The following is a 24,951-nucleotide window of genomic DNA, read 5'->3' on the forward strand; positions in this document are numbered from 1 at the left end:
GAATATGCCTGTCACTCTCTTAGCTCCCCTACAGTTATAAATAACTATGCTGTGAAACATGGGACTTAGAGGAAACGGTTTTATCGAAGAGTTTATGGAGCACCGAATTTTATCCATCAGGATTCGGGACAGAATTTGCTTTCTTCTTCAACAAGGAGTCTCAGACTAGTAGAAAAAAGATCTTCAAGAGAGAAGCAGACCTTGAAACATGGCAGGAGTAAAGCACAAGGGGTGGGGGAGTCTAGCTGTAGCATTCTTACCTTTAAACCATGACCTGACAGGAGCCACCTGTTCGGAGCAGCTGTGTCAAGGGGCCAATGACTGGTGTGTGTGTGCGGGAGGGTAGAGATATCATGGTGTATTCTTTGGGATAATCACTTGTAAAAGGATGAGCTGGTAAGAACAGCCTTCTGGGGGAGCCAGCAGTTGGCAAAAGGCAGCAAATGACTAACAGGCACAAGGTCAATCCTTGGCCTGAAAATGAGGTGTGAATTGACTTCCAGTATGTTCCTGCCCCCATGGTTGTGTTAACTCTAATCCTCTTCTCCCACTGGCAGCCATTGAGCGGGCAGTAATGTATGACTGGCGACCCCAGTTATGTGATGGGGGAGCGGTGCTCTGGCATCCCTAGAGGGCTCCCAAGATGCATGGTGCTCCTCCAGCCAAACCTCTTTTGGTCATATTGTGTATGCACTGGTGGCAAGAGGCATCATCAAGGGCAACAAAGACAAAATGCCCAGCAAAGGCAGGGCGAGAGGAGACCAGAGGCAGAGGAAGCTGGGGCTCAGGGCTCCAGGAGCCCTTCAACTGAAGAGGCATCTGGCTGGAGACTAGGGGTGCAGACTGAAAGGTAGGAGGCTGACTCCATCTCCTCACCAAACGTAATGGCTATTTTCACAAACAGGACCTTTACTCCTTCAGTGGTCCCTAGTCTTGAGTGGTGGGCCCACCAACAGTGCAGAACTTTCTTCCTTCACCCTCACTTCTAGAGTTCTTTGTGGGGGAGGTGCCACCAATAACCAGATTCCTTTCCAGAAGCCTTTTCCCCTCCCCACTCCTCCACCAAGAGCTAGTAAGAGGGAGATGGCAGGAGGCAAGATCACTAAGAGGGGCAGTTTTTCTTAATTTCAGGCTTTTTGTATGATCCTAATAACCTTCAGGTCAAGGGCTACATGTTATTAATAGTCAAATTAAATAAACTCTAGCAGGGGCGCCTGGGTGGCTCAGTCAGTTAAGTATCCAACTTTGGCTCAGGTCATGATCTCGCGTTCCCATGTTCGAGTCCCACATCGGGCTCTGTGCTGACAGCTCAGAGCCTGGAGCCTGTTTCAGATCGTGTCTCCCTCTTTCTCTGCCCCTCCCCCACTCACATTCTGTGTCTCTCTCAAAAAATAAACATTAAAAAAAATTAAATGAACTCTAGCAGGGGGGGACCTGGGTGGCTGTCAGTTAAGCATCTGACTTTGGCTCAGGTCATGATCTCGTGCTGCGTGAGTTCAAGCCCCGCATTGGGCTCTGTGCTGACAGCTCACTGGAGCTGTCTTCAGATTCTGAGCCCACTTCAGATTCTGTGTCTCCCTCTTTCTCTGCCCCTCCCCCTGCTTGTGCTTGCGCTCTCTCTCCCAAAAGTAAACATTTTCAAAAACCTAAAAAAAGATGAACTCTAGCAGAAAATGCTTCTATTTCCAAATCTGGCAAGGAGACCAGCAGTCCCCAGTTTGAGATGAACTGAATCTTTAGCTTGGGGACTCAATGAGATTAGCCTTGTTCCAAGTAACCTCCCTTCCTCTGGTTCTGAGGGTGGGAGGTGAGGGATGTAGAGAACCTGGTGATGCCTTTTGCTCTGAAGCGGTCCTACACCTATTACAGGTACAGCTCCAACTGTGATCGGGCTGCAACTCTGTTCAGCTCCGGTATCTCCTCCTTAACACCCCACCAGGTCTGTTCCTGCTGCTATTCCCCAGTTGGGAGTCACTTACCATTCAGGACCCTTGGGTTTCTCCCAAAAAGAATGGCAGTGGAGGTGTTTATGGAACTCTGCTGAGTGTCACGGGGAACTGAATACTGACCCTCCCCCAGGCACAGGGGCCACAGTTGGGGACTGAAGGCCTTTCTTGAATGACCTTAAAACCTCATTCTAGGAACTGGATTACCCGAAGGGGCCCGCAATAGAGTCCAAAAGTTATAGCGCAGCAAGCCCTGATCAATGGGTCCAATGCTTCAGGAAGTTGTGTGACCGGCAGGATAGGGCACTTGGTTCTCCACATCAGCTTCTCCCAGAGCACTTGCAGTGAAAGAAGGCTATTGGGCCGGAGGTACACACTCCATAGCTCATCTCAGTCCCCTTTTGAATCACTTTTTTTTTCAGAACACTCATGGTAAAGTCAACATCCCAGTATTCAACATAAAGCACAACCAAAGCAAACAAAAGCAAGAAGCATGTGGCTTCTCCCGAAGTTAAAGAGCATCCTGATTTGATGATGCACCAAAAAAAATCCCTTCACCTTCTGGAATGCGTTAGCATTCATTCAATTGTACACATTTACCTTCCCCAGTGTTTAATTACAAGGCCTGAAATTAAATGCCACACGTGTATCAACTACTGATGGAGGGAAATGTTACATTTAGCAAAATTGGTTCCAAAATGAATAAATTATAGAGACTACGCTCTTCCTCTGAGAAAGTACTTGGATTCCTATTCCCCAGGAATAAGAACAAGAGATCCAGCAGGCCTCACAGGCGCTGTAATTCAGATACAATGCACAGAATCACATTGTATCTAGTTCTTAGCACACCCCAGACATCTTAAGGTCTGAAGGTTGGATAAAACTGCGGCCAAGGTCTTCTTTTGGCTTAACAATGCAACTAACAGTCTGGAAGCACAGAAGAATGATCACTGGGCGGTAAGACACCTAGACCAAACCTTTGGCAGAAAGACCGGTACAGATATGATACAGATCCACAATCACACAAAGACACTTTATTAGTTTCCTCTACAAGAGACAGTAAACAGTAACATCAACCTTTTTAACAGAAATCTCAGGTCACTGGAGAGGCCAAATCAATGGGAGGAAGATGAGAATGAGATATTTAAATTAATCAAAAGGCACTACGACCCCACCTAAAACCTACTACCAGGGTGGTAGCGGGCTCAGGAAGATTAAGCTACGGCAGAAACAATCCCATGTAAATGTTAGAGATCACGTAGCAGGGGGTAAGTTTGCTTTCCAGAAGACTGTAGTACAAGGAACATTTGGGCCTGAGAGGGTTATCTGGCCAGGGAAAGGGCAAGATGGCTGAAGGTCAAGTCAAATGGAAAGGAACAGGTACAAAGGAGAATCCAAGGGACACAGTCCCCAAGCAGGGGGTGAAGGATCAGGCTATTTCCTCCCAAGAAGCATTCACTGCCCTGTGTGCTGCCACCCCTCAGGCCCCACCCCCCACCACCACCAGAGAGCTGCCTGCTGGCTCCTGCTTTACAGGACTCACCAACCAGAGCTGGGTTGGGGCTGCCTAGGGTTCCTGCTGTAATTTAGCATAGACTTTTGAGAGCTTTTCACAGGTTGGGGGTTGGGGGATGGGAACTGGGTTGGCTTTGTCACCAGTGGTTTGGAACCAAGGAAACCCTGAAGTATTCACATGCAAAGTAGTCTGAGCTTCCCTCTACAACCTCAAACACCCCTACAACACAACACCCTCTCAAGCCTGCAATCTTGCAGCAGTTCAGCTGTGGTTAAAGCTGCAAAGCTGCGAGGCTCACAGAATCCAAGCTGGAATGAGACAACAGAGGCAGGAAATCCCAGCAGTGAGTCTCAATCCGTCTTTCTCTAATTTAGGAGAAATGCTAATATACCTGATGTGGGGTGTGGAAAGCTACACTGGAGCAAGCTGGGTTTTCTGCTGGATTTTTCATCAAATACCAAGGGAGAACAAGGGGCGGGGTTCACTTTATTTGTAAAAAGCCTCAGCAGTAATTCTATTATAAAGGGACATGGCTGAACAGGTAGGAAACGGACTCCCCGTTGTGAGTTCTCCTGATGGCTTCTGCGAGGATCATTGAGATGTCAATCACCTAGGAAAGTGAGAAAATCGGCAGGTTAGGAACACCCAGACAGAGGACCCACCCTTTTGTAGATACTGAGGAGCAGACCTGTGAGGGTCCTTCCCCTTAAAACAGCTGCACTGTGCTATTTCCCTTCGGGAGCCACACCCAGCCATTCTGCAGCCTTTTTTTTTTTTTTTTTTACGTTTATTTTTTGAGAGAGAGAGGGAGAGCAAGCATGAGTCAGGGAGGGGCAGAGAGAGAAGGAGACAGAGGACGTGAAGCAGGCTCTGCTGACAGCAGAGAGCCCGACTCGGGGCTCAAACTCACAAACCCATGAGATCATGACCTGAGCTGAAATCAAGAGTCAGACGCTTAACTGACAGCTGCCCAGGTGCTCCTCTGCGTTGTATTTTTAGTATCACCACTTAGGAAAGAGTCAAAGTGCTAATGGAGGAAAACCCCTCACTCAGACTCACCAAGGTGGCGGTGGGTTGACATTTACAAATTCTTATGAATGAAAAAAAAAAACCCATTTAAGCTGAAAAAAAAAAATCCTTAAGGACATGGATGCTCCAATTCTACATATTAATTTCAGAAAGCGAAAGGACTACTGTACACTTTAATTAAGCAAGGCCTTGTTCTTTTGATACAACAGCACTCGAACTTTAGTGTCTAATTCCTTGGGGAATTAAAACAGTGGTCCCAGAACCTCTTGGTTGTGCACATCTCAGATGGAGCAAAGGAATCCACATTTTAACAAGGACCGTAGGTAATGAACTTTGTTTCCAGAGCATGCTTTGAGAAACGCTGCCGTCCTAAGGGGTGTACCACTGGTTCAAAGGTTTCACGTTATGTCTGCAGGGGCCAATGGTTAATAGCGACACACACATACTGGAGAGCAAGGACTTGTAAATGTGAGCGGATATCACGATCACTGAGACAGTCTGTTGAAATGTAGCATCCCTGGCGCTCCATCCTCCAGAGGTGCATCTAGCAACTTGAATCTTTTAAACCTGATTTTGTTTTCTTACTTTTGGACCACAGATCCTGATGACAGACTGAGCCCTTAAGAGCAAAGCGGGGAGGCTTCAGAACGTAGACACCCAATTCAATGTATGAACCACCTCCTAAATAAATACTTAGCAGAGTATTTTGTAAGAATCGCATCCTTACCTGTATTTTGGAGCAATGCTTCATCTTATCCTCCTGAGGTATGGTATTGGTGACGACTACTGCTTCAAAGCATGCATTGTTAATGCGGGAAATGGCAGGGCCAGAAAAGATTCCATGAGTCAAGATCGCATAAACTCTGGTGGCTCCAGCTGAGAGAAGTCTAGAGGAAGAAGCAGAGATGCTTTGGATTAATCTCACCTGTCACCATAGGACCTGAGTTCATGGAGAGGAGTGCATTAGTCAGCTTGGGCTGCCATAGCAAAATACCACAGACTGTGTGCCTTCAAAAACAGAACTTTATTTCACAGTCCTGGAGGCCGGGAACCCTAAGATTAATATGGTGACAGGGTGACCTTCATCCTGAGGCCTCTCCCCGTGGCTTGTTGGCAGCCGTTGTCTCACTGTGCACTCATGTGACCTCTGTGTGCACATATGCATGGGGTAATCAGCTCTCTGGTGTCTCTGCTCACAAGGGCACTATTCCCATCATGATGGTCCCACCCTCGTGACCTCATCTAAACCTAGTGACCTCCCGAAGGCCCCATCTCCAAATATCATCGCACTGGGGGGGGCCTAGAACCTCAACATATGAATTTTAGGAGGGACACAATTCGGTTCACAGCAAAGACAAATATATGGACTAAGAACTGATCTGAATAGGTTTGGATTAACATAGTGAGACTGGCACAGACTGCTATGCTCAAGGAAATCCATCTCCTTTTTTTCCTGGGCACACGGCTGGACTACCTTTCCCAGCATCTCTTGCATAGTTAGGAGTGACCATATGTCTTAATTCTAGCTATCAGTATGTGGGCAGATACAACATACACGACTGGTTGGGCTTATAAAAATCTTCCATGGGTGGGGTGCCTGGGTGGCTCAGTCGGTTAAGCATCCAACTTCAGCTCAGGTCATGATCTCATGGTTCGAGCCCCACATCGGGCCCTGTGCTGACAGCTCAGAGCCTGGAGCCTGCTTCAGATTCTGTGTCTCCCTCTCTCTGGCCCTCCCCCACTCATGCGCTCTTTCTCTCTCTCAAAAATAAATAAGAATTAAAAAAAGATTTTTAAAAAAATCTTCCACGGGTGATTCTCCATGCTCTTTTCTCCCTTTCTGGCTGGCCAAAATGGAAATGTCTTCCAAGGTAATCTTGGAAGCCTTATGTTAAAGATGCAGCACTACAAAACCAAAAGAGGAATACTTGCACTGGAGTTAAACCACAAACAAGAACTATCACATTAACCAACTGACATTTCAGGGAGTTGATCTGTTACAGCATTTAGCATTACCTTAATAATACAAGGACAAAATGAGTTTTATAAATGTATAGTCCAGGATCCAAATCAGCAATCATTCAGCACACAAATATTTTCTTAGCCCCTATTATATGCCAGGGCCTGTGCCTGGCACAGACACCCAGAGGTTAAGGAAAAATCATGAAAAACTATGCTGTCCACAGTAATGTGGATTATAAACAATGGGGAGCCACTTAAGGTTTTAAAGGAGAGGAGTGATGGTATCTAGCCTTAGTTTTAGACAGATTCGCAAGAGGGGAGGCAGTGTGAGAGAAGACAGACTGGGGAGGTAAGAGATTGATTACCAGCAGCAGAGAGAACAGAGTGAAGGCAGTTTAGAACAGTGCAGGCAAGAGAGGAGAAATAATATGAATGAAGGTGGTAGCAACTAAAATGGACAGTCAAGAGGTAGGACCAGGGTTTCTGGCTTAGGTAAAATATAAATAGGAAAATACAGTATACCCTGGAACAACATGGGGGTTAGGGGTGTCAACCACCCACCCCCACAGTTGAAAATCTGAGCACAACTTTTGACTCACCCAAATCGTAACTAATACCCTACTGCTGACCAGAAGCCTCATCGATAACATAAAGTCCATTCAGACATATTCTGCATGTTATAGTATATACTCTATTTTTATTTTATTTAGTTTTATTTATTTATTTATTTAGAGAGCAAGTGCACAAGTGGGGGAGGGGCAGAGAGAGAGGGAGAGAGAATCCCAAGCAAGCTCCACACAGTCAGCACAGAGCCTGACGCAAGGCTTAGACTCATGAACCATGAGATCATGACCTGAGCCAAAGTCAGACACTTACCCAACAGGCGCCCCATATGCTGTATTTTTACAATAAAATAGGCTAGAGAAAAGAAAATGTTATTAAGAAAATCATAAGGAAGAGAAAATACATTTATAGTCCTCTACTGTATTTATCAAAAAAAAAAAAAAAAAAAGCACAATAAGTGGACTCACACAGTTCAAATCTGTGTTCAAGGGCCAACTGTATAGTCCTGTCTGTTCAGGCCTATACATTTCTACCTTAATTTGTTTCTTAAAAAAAAAACTATCGGGGCACCTGGGTGGCTCAGTCGGTTAAGCATCTGACTTCGGCTCAGGTCATGATCTTGTGGTCTGTGAGTTTGAGCCCTGAGTCAGGCTCTGTGCTAACAGCTCAGAGCCTGGAGCCTGTTTCAGATTCTGTGTCTCCCTCTCTCTCTGACCCTCCCCCATTCATGCTCTGTCTCTGTCTCAAAAATAAATAAACGTTAAAAAAAATTAAAAAAAAAACTATCAAGGGGGTGCCTGGGTGGCTCAGTTAGTTAAGCATCCGACTTGGGCTCACATCATGATCTCGCGGTTCGTGAGTTTGAGCCCTGCGTCGGGCTCTGTGCTGATAGCTCAGAGCCTGGAGCTTGCTTCAGATTCTGTCTCTCTCTCTCTCAAATATAAATAAAACATTAAAAAATTTTTAAAAAACAACTATCAAAAGTAGAGTATTCAGAGTGATAAGAACATTTTGGGAATACAGCGGTGATAGTTGCACATACTGCGAATGTATCTAACGCCACTGAATTGTACACTTAATGGTCAAAGTGGCAAATTTATCTTTTATATAGTTGAGCACAGTAAGAAAAAAATAAGTGAATCTTGGGGAAAAATAAAATATTCATCAATGATGCATATTGCAATTCAAGCCTAGGGTAATAAAAACTCCCAAAGATAGTTCTCATCCCCCTCAATTCACCTGCAGATAGCAAGCAGTTAGCTTTTCACTTCTAACCACTGGCCCCACCACCTCTCGGCACTCACTTGTCAGCCGCATGGCAGATCGTGCCACAGGTGTCGGCCATGTCATCTACCAGGATGGCCACCCGATCCTTCACATCTCCCACCAGCACCATGCGGTCTACTTCATTGGCCTTCTTCCGTTCTTTGTGAATCAGAGCGAAGTCCACATTCAACCGGTCTGCGATGGAGGTCACTCTGCAAGACAGCGGCGCATTCACAAACAGTGTGTGTGTGTGTGTGTGTGTGTGTGTGTGTGTGTGTGTGTCTCCTAAAGATGCCAACACAGGGACTAAACAGTGGGTTTGTTTTTCAGGGAGACCGCTCTTTGAAACCAAACTGTTCCTGGGGCTGGAAGAAAACAACTCTACTTGACTGGCTTCTCAAAGGCAAACGTCACAAAGCAGGTTTTAGAGACTAATGCATCTGTATCCTGGGATTAGTCAGACTTCAATTATAATTAATTCCGGTTTATAGCAGGGGAGAGCCAGATGCCTCACCAGTCCTGGGAAGCAGCAGGATGCTAAGGCACATTCATTTAATAGACTGGCAGCAGAAGGGGAGAGAGAGAAGACTTCCTTTAGCTAATGCCGGGGGTGCACAGACTGTCCCAACTAGATGCACAGATGTGATGAGAAGTGAACCTGAGCCTCTGACAGGAGAGGAGTAAGTCCCCAGCCCATTCCAGTGCCTGTGCGCTCAGCTCACCGCGCTTACCCCCAGTGATCCACCAACTGTCAGTGTCAACTGTACATGCGCACTGAGCTTGGAAGTTCCTTTTAGGAGCGCTAGAAAGAACATTGTACCAATTAATCAGGAAAATGGGACATCTTGCTTGGACAGCCTGAAGGATCGCCAACAAATCAAAGTGTCTTATTTTTATATTACAAAATAACATAAACCAAACTAGAAAGTGACACAGAAGACAAATCTTTGGTGACAGAGTACCACAGAATTCACTCAGACAGAAATCCATCCCATGTAAATGACAGCACTCTGTTCCAGTAACATGTAGGTCCATGCTCCTCTGTGCCATCATCGTGCGTGAAGAAGCCTGTGCTTTGGGTCTTGTTTTTATTTTTTCATTTCAGAGAGAGAGAGAATCTTAAGCAGGCTCCAGGCTCAGTACAGAGCCCCACGCAGGGCTTGATCCTACAACCCTGGGATCATGATCTGAGCCAAAATCAACAGTCGGACACTCAAGTGATTGAGCTACCCAGGCGCCCTGGGTCTTGTTTTTTAATGCAGCACAGATACAACCAGAGCATTATGTCTGATTTCCATTGTGTCTATGGTCACATAACGGAGTTTGTGCTGGACAGGGGAGAGCCTGTGACCATACAATAGAGAACGTGCAAGATCCAAACCACAACCTGAACAGCTTATGTATCCTGATCTAAATAAACCATACCTTGTGTTCCCCATTACTAGAACTGTGTGGGCATAGAACATAAAGAATAACCAATCTCCTTGGAATGTTTACTCATCCAAGACAAATGCATGCTCAATTAGCTCAAGCATCCCAGACTGCCCATACTCCATGGCCAACAAAATCAAAGACTGACAGGGGACACCTGAGTGGCTCAGTCAGTTAAGCTTCTGACTTCGGCTCAGGTCATGGTCCCACAGTTCGTGGGTTCTAGCCCTGCATCAGGCTCTGTGCTGACAGGGCAGAGCCTAGAGCCTGCTTTGGATTTTGTGTCTCCCTCTTTCTCTGCCCCTCCCCTGCTCGCGTTATCACATTCTCTCAAAAATAAACATTAAAAAAAAATCAGTGACTGACAAAGCAGGAAGGGCTGGAAAAAGTCACTCCCTACACCATGGAGGGGAAAACTCTGTGCAAACCACAATCACACAAGGACCTCTACCTACTCCCAAAACCCTGCCAAGACCAAACTGATAGCTACTCACTCAGCAAATCCTCCACTATGGAAAGAGAATTATAAACACACACACACAGAGTGGTCATGTGGCAATAAGTCACCTACTAAAGGCAGTTTTCCTATACCCAACTTTGGAAAGAAGATCTTGGCTTATTTGTTTCAAACACAACTATTTTCTAAGTCACATGGCAAGATGTGAAAATAATGCCCAACAAGTTAAGACAAGTTTGACAACTGCCATTAGGGGGATGTTTTTTCGGCTCTGTCGCTTTTACAGATGATAACGAGCGATTACATGAGACTCACAGAGCCACACATCTGGCTGGATAACGGAACTCAAGTGCTCAGCTTATCAGTTCTGTTGGAGTTACTGAAATAAAGAGGTTGTGGAGAAACAGTCATTGAAGATTTGAATGGCCTTTAGAAAGACTGGAATTAGCTTTCCCCAATCATCTGTGTTTTGTAGCCTCTTCATTCTATTTCCACAACAAGAAGAACATGTGTCAGACTTTTGAATGCATTACTAATGAGTGATCCACTAAGGAAATCAAGAGCTCTTAGTTGGCACCATGTGAGCTGTGAAGCACTGAAACTGGCAATGCCTGGCAATCAGTTTGTTTAAAATGTTAAGGTCTTGGTTTTAAATATAAAGTTACCACATTTTATTTTCCCTCCTGCTTAATGTCTCAATGCCAGGATTAACACGGGTCAAACGAACAGCATCATGAGGGGTGTAAAAGCCTATTTGTCCAATAATAGCACGTGGTTCGATAGCTGGTGCCATTCACTGGAAACCCCAATTTCCCAGCCTTCTGGATGGGTTCACAGTGGTGTTGCTTGCTAGCTCTGTGGTGCCAAGTTACTAATGGGTTTTAGTCAAGCCTACAATACTGCAACTACTTAAGGACCCCCTCTAGGCTGCCTTGTCTTTCTGTCACTTTCTGGCAGTGACTCAGGCCAGTAAAACTATGTCCAGCTCATGTCCCAGCTACTGATACACCCATTCTGAAGTATACATGACCCTTGAAAAACATGGGTTTCAACTGTGCAGGTCCACTTATAAATAGATTTTTCTTGATGCAGTACCATGCTGTAAATGTATTCTCTCAACAACAGTGTCTTTTCTTTAGCTTGCTTTGTTGTAATACTATCTATAACACACGTAAAATACAAATTGTGTTAATTGACTGTTTATGTTTTTGGTGACACTTCTGGTCAACGGCTGGCTATTAGTAGTTAAGTTCTGAGGTGGTCAAAAGTTATATGCGGATTTTGGAGTTCATGGGGCAGGGGGTGGGGAGGTCGATGCCCCTAATCCCCATGCTGTTCAAGGGTCAACTGAACTTAAAAACTGTCACTTGCTAGAAAAATGTCAACTTTCTGACATCGCTGTCTGAAAGATATCCCCAGTACTGTGAGAACAATGCACATTTTGGTCGTACCTCTTAGCTCCACCAGCATCGGGGGAGACAATAGTGCAGTTCCTCCACTCGGAGATGTTTTCCCTGATCCATTTCAGGACAGCTGGCTCCGCGTACAAATTGTCCACTGGGATATCAAAAAAGCCCTGTAGAAAGAAGCTGAGTCACTTTTGCTCTCTTTTTGTGCTCTTCGATTTATAAATGACTAATACAAAGAGGATAATAACTGGTCCAAAGAATACCTTCCTGTGACATTCAAACTGATTAGAAGGCATGCTCAGTGTAGCAGATTAAAAATGGCTTCTCAAACCTGGGCTGGCCAAGAGAATCCCGGCCAAGAGGGGCAAGGCCTGACTTCAGTTAACCCACAATTGACTGCAGGACCATGAAAGAGCCCTTGGGAAGAACGGCCAAGTTCAGCCAATACCGCAACTGCCCAGTCAATGTGGAGACCCATGAGGTAATACTTATTGCCTTATTCTATCAAATGTTGGGCTGGTCTGTTAGGGAACAAAAGCTAACTGCTAAACCAGTTAGAAGACGCTTTGATACGTAAACTTAGTGGAATGTATTTATAATAAATGGTCACAGAGAGTAACTAACTGGTAAAAGATCTCTGTTCTAATACTAGTTGCTACAGATTAGTTCCATTTCTCAACAAATCTGTTCCTCTTCGATAAAATGGATATAATCAGGGGCACCTGGGTGGCGCAGTCAGTTAAGTGTATGACTTTGGCTCAGGTCATGATCTCACGGTTCGTGGGTTTGAGCCCCTACATTGGACTCTCTGCAGTCAGTGCAGACCCCGCTTTGGATCCTCTGTCCCTCTACTCACGTGCACGCACATTCTCTCTCTCTCAAAAATAAATAATAAAAACACGTTTAAAAAATGGGCATAACCACCTACCCTGTGTACCTCACTGGATTGCCATAAGCCTCCAATGATGATTTGAAAGTCCCTTTAAATAGTCCAAAATACTATAATACAAAATATATATTTTTATTTTGTATTTAATTTAAATTATTATTATTTAATATATAATACAAAATAATATAATACAAAAGGAATGCTGTGTTCCCCTTACTCTGTGTTTATGCTAGAAAGTAGATTCTGATATCTGTGGCTCTAAATTTAATGATGACAACAACAGTTCCCAATTACTGAACACCTATCCTGGGCCAGGCATTTATACCATAAATTTAATACTCACAATAACAATGCAGTGTGTGTTCAGAGTAGTTAAATAACCTGTGCAAGGTTACAAAGCCGGTAAGTGTCAGCCAATATTCAAACTAGGTCTGAACCCAAAGTCCATGTTCTTCTCAGAATACCAGACCACCTCCCTTATCCAACCACTCCAAATGACTGAGATCGTAAACAATGCTTAAGGTGAGGATGTTTATTTATTTATTTTTTTTAACATTTATTTATTTTTGAGACAGAGAGAGACAGAGCATGAAAGGGGGAGGGGCAGAGAGAGAGGGAGACACAGAATCGGAAGCAGGCTCCAGGCTCTGAGCCATCAGCCCAGAGCCTGACGCGGGGCTCGAACTCATGGACCGCGAGATCGTGACCTGAGCCGAAGTCGGACGCTCAACCGACTGAGCCACCCAGGCGCCCCAAGGTGAGGATGTTTAAAATGGTGTCGATGTCTAGTTTATTTGAGCTGTCTTTGGGCAGGTTTTTGCTTCTGTGCACTCTTAGCATTATAAGCTCTCTCCTCCCCACACCCCCTGCTTTCTAATGCTGAATATTTAGCTTCCAGATACCTGAATCTGAGAGGCATGCAGGTCCATGGTGATAATATGATCTGCGCCTGCTACAGAGAGCATGTTTGCAACAAGCTTGGCTGAGATTGGAGCCCGGCTCTAAATGGAGGGGACGAAAGAAGAAGGACAAAAAACCAAAAAGCCATTTTGAGAAACAATTCATTTGCTCAAGAAACATTTGCTTACTGTGCACCTACTATGTTTACGGCACCATGCTACCAGGAAATTCATAGCACGTGCCATGGCCATTGACTATATGAGTAAATTGCAATCTAGTACAAATATTAAGTGGAATATCACTTTTCCAAATCAGGATACATATTTCAGAGAAGAAAAATACCTTCCTACCTTTTGTTTTCTTAATGTACAAATTTTCAGCCTATTTAAGGGTTTTAATGCTCAATTATTCAAACTAGGCTGACTTAAAAAATCTTCTTCACAAGAATTATTAAAATCTCTTTTGACACATACATACGCAAACCTGTATTGCATCTGACATGTCAAAACTTAAAAGACAGATCACAGAATGGAAATTCTAGTTTATTGTGCAAATTACACCACCTGCTTACTCATCTTGAGGTCAATATTCCAGCAACTTCAACCTCCTTAAATGACAGATAAACACACCTGCTGCACGATAAACTAGCAAAGCCCATGCCCTTTATACTCTGTAGGAGCACTATAGTTTCAGAATAAAAATGTCTGGCCTTCTCCCAGACACTGTACGTAAAATTTGGGCACTGACTGTTAGAACAGACCTGCAAAGTTTTATACATGTACCTTAACCTCTACTATACCAGATAAATAAGGGGAGATATGCATGTGTATAATGAGACCAGGTATTCATGTAACTGACTTCAAGTTTTATGACGAGGGTCCCAGAGGATCTACCAGTTTAAAAAATATTCTACTCCACGGTAGCTGGTGCTTAGTCCTCTTGATACAATTAAAAAGTCACAGTGAGCTGAGAGTCACAGATGTATGATGAAGAAATACAGACTACAAAGATGTTGATTTATATAAACCAATCACATGTCAATTGTTTTGAACATTGGGTAATACCTAAGAGAATGTGATTAAAAAAAACAACAATATCCTCTAAATATGTATCTAAGAATTAAGGAAATTTTTTTGTGACTCTGGGCATGTGCTTCTTCTGATTAAAACAAACAAAAAATTTTTATAAAGTAGATTCTGCTCCCACCTTATCCTTCTTGTCCTGCCGGGCATACGGAAAGCATGGGATGACTGCAGTAACCCGGCTGGCTGAAGCGATCTTGCAGGCGTTAATCATGATCAAAAGCTCCATTAGATTGTCATTTATTTCACCACAACCACTCTGAACAATGTAGACATCCTCTCCACGTACACTTTCGCCAATTTCCACACTACAACGAGAAAGGAACGAAAACAAAAAACAGATTTTAAAGCACCATACTACACTTCTACAGACAGTACGGCCTAAAAAGTATAACTTCCCTGCTAGTATGCTGTTAATGAGTTCTAGCTGCACATGGTCACTGATCCCCTCAGACTTTGGGAGATCCCCAGGAGGAGCCCCTGTTCCAGAAGCAGTTTACTGCCTCAGTTTACGCCAGTGTACTATACAAATATTACCTACTGTTACATGAGACATGGCATGAAAAAGACTGGCTAAAGAACTTACAAGTAACCGGACCATAATTTCAGCGAGCTGCCTGTGTCTCATTACGTACAGGAATAGGACATGTGCATGCAAATTGGATACAGAGCCTGTGACTGTCACAATCCACGTATAACAAAAGTAGAAAGATCATGTGAGGAATGAATCACGCTACTGTTCTATAACGATGCCTTCTATGGAAGCCAGTACCACATCTACCATATTGGCACTTCACTCAACAAACAGTAAATGTTCATATGCCAGTCACTGTGCTAAGTGCCAGGGACACATGGAGAATAAAACAGATGTGGTCCTTGCCTCCATTTTATGCGAACTGTATTCTTTCCAATTAGTATGTCTTGTTTAAAAAATATTCCACAGGAAGTTAATTATGGAGTAGGGCTACACTTTACCATAAAATGAAAGTTTTAATATCCATGCTTGGATTGTTACCAAGAATAACTTATAATTAAAAAATCATAACCTTCGTGACACCTCAGAGCATCACCATTTCCCCCAATTAATCCTGTAGGTGAGGTGGGGGTATTTGTGCGTGTGTGTGTGTGTGTGTGTGTGTGTGTGTGTTACGTAGCGTGTATCAACCAGGAGTAGGTTAGAATTGTGGATAACTCCTACTGATCAAGAGAAAAACTTCAACAGGAGAGAATTCCATTGCCAGAAGCAGCTAATATAGGGAGACAGTTATATTTATTCTTTTCCAATTCAAGTAACAATTAATTTTAAAAAGAATGAGGTTGGGTGCATGGGTGGCTCAGTTGGTTAAGTATCCGACTTTGGCTCAGGTCATGATCTCCCCATCGGTGAGTTTGAGCCCTGCATCAGGCTCTGTGATGACAGCTGGAAGCCTGGAGCCTGCTTCAGAAAATAGGTCTCTGTCTCTCTCTGCCCCACCCCCACTTGCACTCTGTCTCTCTCTCTTAAAAATAAACATTAAAAAAATAAAAATAAAAAATAAAAAGAATGGGGTTAGTTTACATTGTAAAGCAAGACAAATAAAAGCAAATGGTAAAAATCAAACCAGAAACCAATTAGAACAGGGAAGCTGAGATTCCTGGTAGCCAGAACAAAGAAGAAAACCCATTAGTTTGGGATATCTGGAGATAAACCTTCTTCAGGCACTGAATTAAAGACATATTTTATACTGGGGATCCTTATGTTAAAAGTGCATGATTTGCTCAATAATTAATATCAATAAAGTAGAAAATGGGCAAAATAAACCTGAAGTAAGCAGAAGAAAATTAACCATAACAGCAGAAATCAATGAAACCAAAAACAATAGAGAAAAACCAATGAAACACAAAGCTGATTCTTGGGGGAAGGGGAATTTAAAAAACTGGTTAAGCCTTGGGGCACCTGGCTAGCCCAGTCAGATGAGCATGCGGCTCTTAATCTCAGGGTCCTGAGTTCGAGCCCCACATTGGGTGCAGAGATTGCTTAAATAAATAAACTTTTTAAAAAAAATTAAAAAAATGGATGTCTCTAAGACTGACCAAAAACAGCTTCACTGGAGAGTTCTACCAAACATCTGAAGAATTCACACGAATTGTGCACCATCTTTTCTAGAACGCAGATGAGGAGGGAATACTTTCCAATGCATTTTACAAGGCCAGTAGTAGTGAGCCACCAAAACCAGACAAAGGCAACATAAGGAAAATACAGAGAGGGAGAAGAGAGGTGGATGTGGTTATGACAGGATGGAGCCTTGTGGTGACAGGATGGTTTTGTATTTTGACTGCATCAATGTCCATATCCTGCTTCTTGTGTCACACTACAGTTTTGCAAGAAAACTCTAGTTTGGAATGACTATGGCTGGGAGCTTTGGGAAAACTGGGTAAGGGTTACACAGAGTGTCTTGGCATCATATCTCACAATTACCTGTGGATCTACAACTATCTCAAAATTTGATTTGAACACAGAAGCACATTATCATGCTTTGTGCATACTTGAGTAAATAAAGCATTAACTGTGGCCCTCAGTGAAAGCTGAAGTCACAGAAATGTAGCTAAAAACAAGCATTTCTGCATTAAGTCAAAGAACCTAGTCCAGTTGTATAATGTTCTGAGAAACTGTGTAATACTGTGAGGGAATCTGGAAAACTCTGGGCTTTTTGATTTGTGAGATAGCTCATCTCAAAAGATTTTCTCCATAGCTTACTATGTATCAGTCACATGGCCTTCCTTAACATTCCCTGCTCACATCATTGCCTTGCACTTCTTCCCACTTATCTGGGATGCTCTTCCTACAACTAGCTGGTTTATTTCTCAGGACTTCAATCAAAGTATCTCCTCTGACCCTCTTACCAAAAAAAATGACTTCTCTGAGAAGCAAAAGATCAAAAGTGACTTAAAAATAATCAACCAATTAAAATATATATATGGACCTTGTCTGCAAACCAATTCGAGCAAACAGAGAAGAAAGGCACCCACAATTATGAGGCAGGGAAATGTGAACACTGTGTATTTGATATTAAGAGATTGCTGTTAACATTTTGAGGCAAGAAAATGGGACTGTGGTTACTAAAATGCACAAGGGCAATATACTATCTAGGCTTGTTTCAAAGTAATTGTGGGTGTGCATGGAAGGGGGAATAACAGATGAAAACAAGATTAAACCAGGAATTGAGAACTGCTGAACTGGGTGATGGGTACCTTGGGGGAAACCACTATAGTCTTCTACTTCTGCGTGTTTGAAATGTTTCATAATAAAGTGACCCTCCCCAGTCATTCCCTCACCACCTCAGTTATTATCTTCAAAAACACCTATCATAACTTGTTATCACTTTATTTTGTAAACACTTGTTTTACTGCCTGTCTCTTTCACTAGAACATAAGCTCCGCAAAGGCAGGGACCAGATCTGTTGCACTCTTCTGTATCCCCAGCCAGCCAGTGCCTCTAGGGCACAAACGATGAATGAATGAATATCCGGCAGGACTAGGATGCCTCTCGGTATCCACTCAAGATACTGTGAACCTTCTGCAGGTGTTACTATTGAGAAAATTTAGGAGACGGACTTCTATTGTTCCTCACAAAGTAACTCACTTCACACTGGAGGCAATGGGTCCAACATGTTTCTTTAAAAGATTTTGATAAATCTGTTCATACCCTCTTCACAGATACACAGCTGGCAGAGATTTCATTTTGGGTGGAACTACATACAACCTGTTGGGAGCACCAAAATACAACAGCTATGAAGAATTTTGCAGCAGGATCCTGAAATACTGATACCGAGGCAACAGAATAAATGATATAGCAATTTTGTGGACCCCGGCTTAGCCAAGTTGACATCTGTTAATCACCAAGGTCAGCCTTAAAAAACAATGGACTCTGGGGGAGCCTGGGTGGCTTAGTCAGTTAAGCGTCCAAACTTTGGCTCAGGTCACAACCTCAGGGTTCATGAGTTTGAGCCCCGTGTCGGGCTCCATGCCGACGGCTCAGAGTCTGGAGCCTGCTTGGGATTCTGTGTCTCCTTCTCTCTCTGCCCCTCCCCTGCTTGTGTTCTCCTTCTCTCAAAAATAAATAAACATTAAAAAAAAAAAAACAATGGAGTCTGTCGGCAACCTTAACTACGCCAATGCCAAAATTACATTCTGAAGACATTCTTCAAAATTCAAATGGACAAGCAGGAGGGAGCCAGGGAGTACTTTGTGTGAGAGTAAATTCCATGTTTTCCAAAGGGCAGGTCCTAGAATGGCACTGACCAATCTGGGAGTCACTGGATTTGTGTGGTTATGGAGTGCCTAAAATGTCACTAGTGACAGAGGAACCGAATGGAGATGTGCTACAAGCATACAATACACACTCTATTCATTGTGAAGGTGGGAGAAATAAAAGGAAAACGTATCTCAATTTCAAAGTTGCTTATGTGCTGAAATTATCATATTTTTGGATATACTGGGATAAGTAAAATATACTAAAAATGTAAAAAACACAATGGACAAGGCTAAGTCACACCTCCTGGAGGAGAACGCGCTCTGCAGGTTACTCATTGTGGTAGGCCCAAACAAGAGACAGCGGTGTTTAAGGGACTTCTCAGATCTCCTTCACTAACACTGCCCACCCTTTAAGAAGTTCCAGTCCACAAGAGTCCCTTCTATGTTTTATGGTGCACAATTCCGGGGTCTGGACCAAGTATTTCAAATACCTGAGCAACTTCAAAACTCAAGAAAAATTTAATCCCGCCCACAGGTGTGGGGTGAGCCCCATACCTCACCTCCTTGAGGAAGATCTCCATTTCCCTGGGGGAGAACAAAGGTCAGGCACACTGATTTCCAGGAAAGTCACCTCTATCCTCTACATGTGATATGGAAGGCCTATGGCTCTTATTCCAGTCAAGAACACAGAATATCATCTGTGGTCCAGACATACACTCAACCCAGAACCAGGTGGTGTTGATTAGGAATTTAAACAAAAGATCCAAGAGGCTAAGAGAAGGGCTAATTATCTATTCCAAAGCTTTGTTTTCAAGTAAGACCAGAAAACAACACATGATGGCTTACCTCTCTTTACAAATGCCTAAACTATCATAAGTAATATTAAAAATACCCATAATAATTGCTTACATTGTTCCTTATGTTACTCAATATCATTATTTAAGGATCCCACCCATGAAATTCCCAGAATTTTGTGCCTGGAGGTATCTAAAGAGTTTCATGATACTCAGTTGGTTAAGCATCTGACTCTTGATTTTGGCTCAGGTCACGATCTCACCATGTGAGATCCAACCGGTGAGATCCAGCCCCTTGCTGGGTGTGGAGCCTGCTTAAGATTCCCGGTCTCCCACTCCCTCTGCCCCTCCCCTGCTCATGCTGTTCTGTCTCTCTCTCAAAAAAAAAAAAAAAGAAAAGAAAAACTACATAATCCACTGCAAGTGGCTTTATCCCTTTGGCTACCAGGAAGCCAAGGGATGCAGTTAAAGTAACACTAGACTGCAGTAACTACCTTGTGCCAAATTCTTGGCACAATTATGATAGGCCTTTGTTCTGGAAAGCTTCTGAAGCATCTATTTAACAAATCGTGTGACTATCATGAAACACACTTCAAATCCTTTCTTGAAAGCAGCTAAAGTATTAATTATAAAATTAAGTTATCACTGCCAAGTTAAACATGAGAGACCATTTGTTACATACATAGATTTAGCAGAGGTATGCCTTTAAAAATCATACTCTAACATCATATAAGGTTTGAATAATAATTTTTATAAAAGGACCAGCTCACCACCCAACACAATTGCTAGTAACACTTTTGTGTTATCATATTACCCAATTATAGTCAACCAACAGTTCAGCCATTTCCCAAAACCAAATTTAGGACTAAATCCTGAAGCATAGAAAGGTGTTATGACCAGACATGTATCTAGCAACTTGAAAATTTTATTTATTTAACTATATGCAAAATAAAGCAGTGTAAGTAAAACTAGGACACTGCCTTATTTTACTGTGTATTCTAATCTCACTAATCAAGATCAATCTTGCCCCTCCAGTAGTATTATAAGGTACAGACTTTCAGAAAGCCTTCAAATACCTGCAAACTACACTCCTATTATACAGCTTGGTCAATCAATAGTTCAGTGAGTCCTCAAAAAATCTTAGTATTATTTCTATGGTTTCCTCTAAGTCTAAGAAATGATAAATTAGGCAGTGATTGATGGTAGAACAGCTGTGACTAAAACCTGTTTGCTTTTAATGTAATTTATCTTGTATCTTTTAAATTAAATTAAAAAAATCTTGCTTTTAAATATAATTTATCTTTGCTTGTAATGTAATTTATCCTAAACTAGGAAAGACCTAGTTTAGCAATTTAAAGGGTAACACTCGGTGTTCTCTCCCTCTAGCTACTAACGGTGTGTTCTCCAAATGGCTTTGGGCCAATCATTCCCCCAATCTTCTGGCAAGGCCAGGCTGGCTATGTCCATCCAATGAGAAAAACAGCTTCTCCTTTATCTTTACTTTAGCATCAGTGCATCCAACCAGCATGGAACGCTAAGAAACACAATAGGAAATAGAGCGAAATCTAAAAGGCAGATAGTCTTCTTAAGAAAATCTCAAGAATTTAGATGGAGACGTTGGCATGTGCAAAATGCAAGGGATTAACTAACCAAAGGATGTGGTTCTTAAGAAAATCCTAGACAATCAAAGTAAAGTCCTCCCCCCTCTGAGCCTATCCACAGTAACCAAATAAACCAAAGCTATTTCTTGATATTGAAGAGAATCAAAAAAACATCAAAAAATTTAATTTATTCATAAGTTTTAAAAGCCAGATGAGATATTCCGTCAACAAAAATAGTAAGCAATAGTACCCAGTATTGGGCAAGTTACTTAACCTCTGAATCTTAGTTCCTTCATCCATAAAATGGGGATAGTAACTTCTCAGCAGGGTAGAGGGGATTAGAAATGTATAAAGTACTTAGCATAGGAACTAGCACCTCTTAAGCACTCATTATACATTAATTACTATTAATTTGATTATTGCTGATGAGAGCAGAAATTGGGTCAACTTTTCTAGAGGGCAATTTGGTAACACTGTTATCAGTTGCCTGAAAAATGGCATCTACCCCTTAACTTGGTAACTCCCCTTCTAGGGATTTGTCCTAAGGAAATGGACAAAGATTTGTGTTCAAAGGTTTTCATGTAAAAGCATTAGTCAACAACGGGAAATATCTACTAGAAGGGACTCAGTTATCTAAAATTATGGTAAAACTGTAAGAAGACTAGAACAGCTATTTAAAACCATGTAGACTAAATATTAAGGGGATAAATTATTCAAAATATATTGCTAAGTGATGAAAGCCATAGATACCTTACATTTTTGGAAAAGTACATAAACACACAAAATATCTGGAAGGTCATAATCAAAATGTGAAGAGCTGATCTTGGGTGGTGGTGGCACTAGCTGGGAGGTCTTTTTTCCCCTTTGTCCTCTTCTGTAGTTTCTGCAATACCATCACCACAACTGCTTACCAACATCCACTGTGCATTTATTGGGTTGGACAATGTTCTAATTTATCTCATTTAATCTGCACAATAATTCTATGGGTAGCTATTACTTTACAGGTGAGGCAAAGAAAAGCTAAGATTTCAAATGCAGGTTCTCTGATTCCAGAGCCTGAGCTTCTAATCTCTCTTATCTATTTGTGTGCAATACACCCACCTATATGTATGTTTCCTGTGTAACTGGACAGCAAGGGAGGCTCCTGAGTCGACAAGTAATGCCACTCTGCTTGAGAGAGCAGCAACCCCTGTGATTCTGCCAAATAGCAAAACTGTCTCATTTGAGGATGGGCTCTGCAGTTCTCCATCTGATGACCCAGAGTACCCACTGAGCTGCTCTGTCTGTGCCTTCAGAGCCCAAGAGTCACACAGGGCAGTAGTTACCATTTCTACAGTGCAGAAGAGCCAAAGGTGGGGGTGGGAGATGCAAGGGGGAAGCTCCACAGGCAACATACTCAATTATGTTCAATGAAGATTTCAGAACACCTAGGAAACCAAAAAGCTATTAAGCCTGAAATGAGGAAACCAAACCAGTCAGCCATTTTCCACATTGGGCTTAATCTTAACCAATGTTTCCAAGCATGCCTCTGTCCAGCTGTTTAAAAATGAAACCAGCCTGATTTCAGAAGTAGATGGGGATTGCTGATGAATCCAGATCGGTCAGAACACTGAATTGTTCTCGTCCTCCCCCTCTCCCAATATAGTTTCAGGTTCTAGAGTATTGCATTATGACAGAGGGTGAAGGGTTAACACAAAGAAAAATAAGGTCTTTGGATTTTACCTAGAAGTCTAGGAAGAGGATTTAATAACCATAGTTCTCTAAGGGGGGCAAAAAACCCCTCTAAATGAAAATCATTCTTGTCCCCACCTGTATTGCCACATGCAAAGTCTGGTCCTGTATGGTTTCATTACTAGGGTGTCATAATGGTGTGGTCAAAGCTAAAGACAGCAGCTTGGCCAGCCTCTTCTAAGGTATTGCCTAGTTACAGATGGTGTCAGTGTTTACACTATCATCTGCATCACAACCAGCGGTACAACAATCAAGTATCCAGAAGGAAGCTGTCCACTACAGATGAATGCTTTTATAAGCAGATCTAAATAGGATAGGGGAGTTACACTTCCATAGTAAGTTTAAAGAAAGAAACAAAAGGGAAAAAAAGCATTTAGGAAAAAATGTTGAAAGTAACCTTAACTAATTAAACTGACCATTAGACTTGGTGTAAACTTTCCCCTTACTAGTTGACTGCATCCGTAAGACTGTGGGCACAGCTCTGATTTGATCAACAGGATCACAAAACACAAAGTATACCTATCAGAACCGGAAGATTCTACGTTTAGGTGGAAGGCGCATTGAAAGGATGAAATAACTAAGTTATCTTTTAAGATGGCCCCAAGGTGCAGGAGGAGGTTGGGAGTGGGGGGAGGGAGCACGTTTAATTAGCAAGGCAATGAAAAAAATTCCAGCTGCAATGTACTATGAAATTCCGGTTTTCCACTGTATTATCTTTCCTCCATTATCTTAACACTCTGCGATGAAAACTGTTTCCTAAAATCCCCACAACAGCGCTAAGAGGAGTGGACGAGTTCAGGAGAGACTTTGCTACTGAAAAATGCGTTTCTGTATCATCTGTACCAGTATCCGCACTGGGAAAGGTCAAGGATTCCAGAACTAAGGTTCCCCAAAATTTTTGGATGGCTCAAGCTGAGATGCTGGCAATCAGGATGCAGAGTTAATGCATCACTTTATTTGATCAACTAGATTTAACTTAAGTGTGGCTCCGATTCTAAAGATGTGAAAAGCCAACGCTTGCCAATCCAAGGGAAGTCCTTAGTAATCATTTTGGCGCCCTCAGTACATATGTCAATTTCCTTCAAAACGAAACCCGACCGACACCATTTCGAATTGAAAAGCTGCTTCTTAGACTCTAAAGGAAACACCAGGAGGGCTTATTACGCAGTTAAGGTTCTCCCAAGCAAGCCGGTCCAAGAGTTAAAGTGAACCCAGTCCAGTCTGGATAGCTCAACAGCGAAGCGACAAAGCCACGTGTCCCCTTGGCCGAGGCTAAGCGTCTTTCCCTTCCCGTCGCTCTAGGCAGCTCTTTCAGCAGCCACTACCCCGCCTTGGGTCCTCCAGCCCTTGACTTCAAACCCGACAGCTTCGCCTCATGCTCCATCTTGACTCCACCCCACCTCACGGTGAGAATGAACGTGACCCTCCCGCGAGAGGTAAAATAACGGAAACAGCCCGTGGGGCACGCTTGCCACAGAGCTGCACCTTCCCCTTCCCCCCCTCCCCGCGGTCCCTCAGAACTCACGCGGCGGCCCCATTCCCCCTACCCTCTGCCACCCAAGCGGGGTCCCTGCCGCCCCGGGTTGGGGTCCCAACTTCGCCCTTACCAGGTCTCTTGGTTGCTGAATTTCTTAGTCACCACCTTGCCTAGCTCCAGGCCCAGGCGGTCAGCAATTTTCTGGGATAAGTCTTGGTGGGAACTGCCGCTGAAGATTTTAATATTCGGCATCTTGGCCAACCACCCTAGGCACTCTCTGCTCAGCGATCACTGTTGCTGCCGAGACCGGAACCGAAGTCGGCCCACAGACTCAAGTCCTAACCGCTTCGCGTTGCTACTCCGCCATCTTACATTCCCGCCGGGCGTGCGGCTCTAAATTGCCCAGCGCCAGGAAGGCGGGGTCAGCAAAGAAATCCACACCCCGCCCGCCCTGATTAGCTGAACGGGAGCGAGGGGCGGGTCCTCACTGTGGCTCTTGCCTGCCTCCAGTTGTCTCAGGTATTGGCTGGAGGCCACGAAAGGGGTGAGGCTAAGGTATAGCCCCGCCCCCTGTAGCCAGGCAGTGGGTGAGAGCTGGCTCAGGAGCGCCAAAGCAAACCACGTTTGATTGGGGAGTGCAGGGATGCTGGTGACGCATAGTGCC

General features: G+C 43.3%; 1 protein-coding gene across 1 annotated transcript; it reads right to left on the bottom strand.

Annotated features, from left to right (window-relative positions):
* Positions 1–2,960: 2,960 nt before the first annotated feature.
* Positions 2,961–24,698, bottom strand: PRPS1 (phosphoribosyl pyrophosphate synthetase 1). The gene is made up of 7 exons (XM_081794002.1): positions 24,418–24,698; positions 14,576–14,759; positions 13,372–13,470; positions 11,623–11,747; positions 8,322–8,495; positions 5,219–5,378; positions 2,961–4,072 (listed from the first exon to the last, which is right to left on the bottom strand). Exons 1-7 carry the CDS (start codon positions 24,537–24,539, stop codon positions 3,980–3,982), a joined length of 957 nt encoding a protein of 318 aa, XP_081650128.1. The 5' UTR covers positions 24,540–24,698; the 3' UTR covers positions 2,961–3,979.
* Positions 24,699–24,951: the final 253 nt, after the last annotated feature.

This window comes from Panthera onca, chromosome X (assembly GCF_046562875.1).
Source record: "Panthera onca isolate mPanOnc1 chromosome X, mPanOnc1 haplotype 2, whole genome shotgun sequence".
In the NCBI taxonomy this organism is placed as follows: Eukaryota; Metazoa; Chordata; class Mammalia; order Carnivora; family Felidae; genus Panthera; species Panthera onca.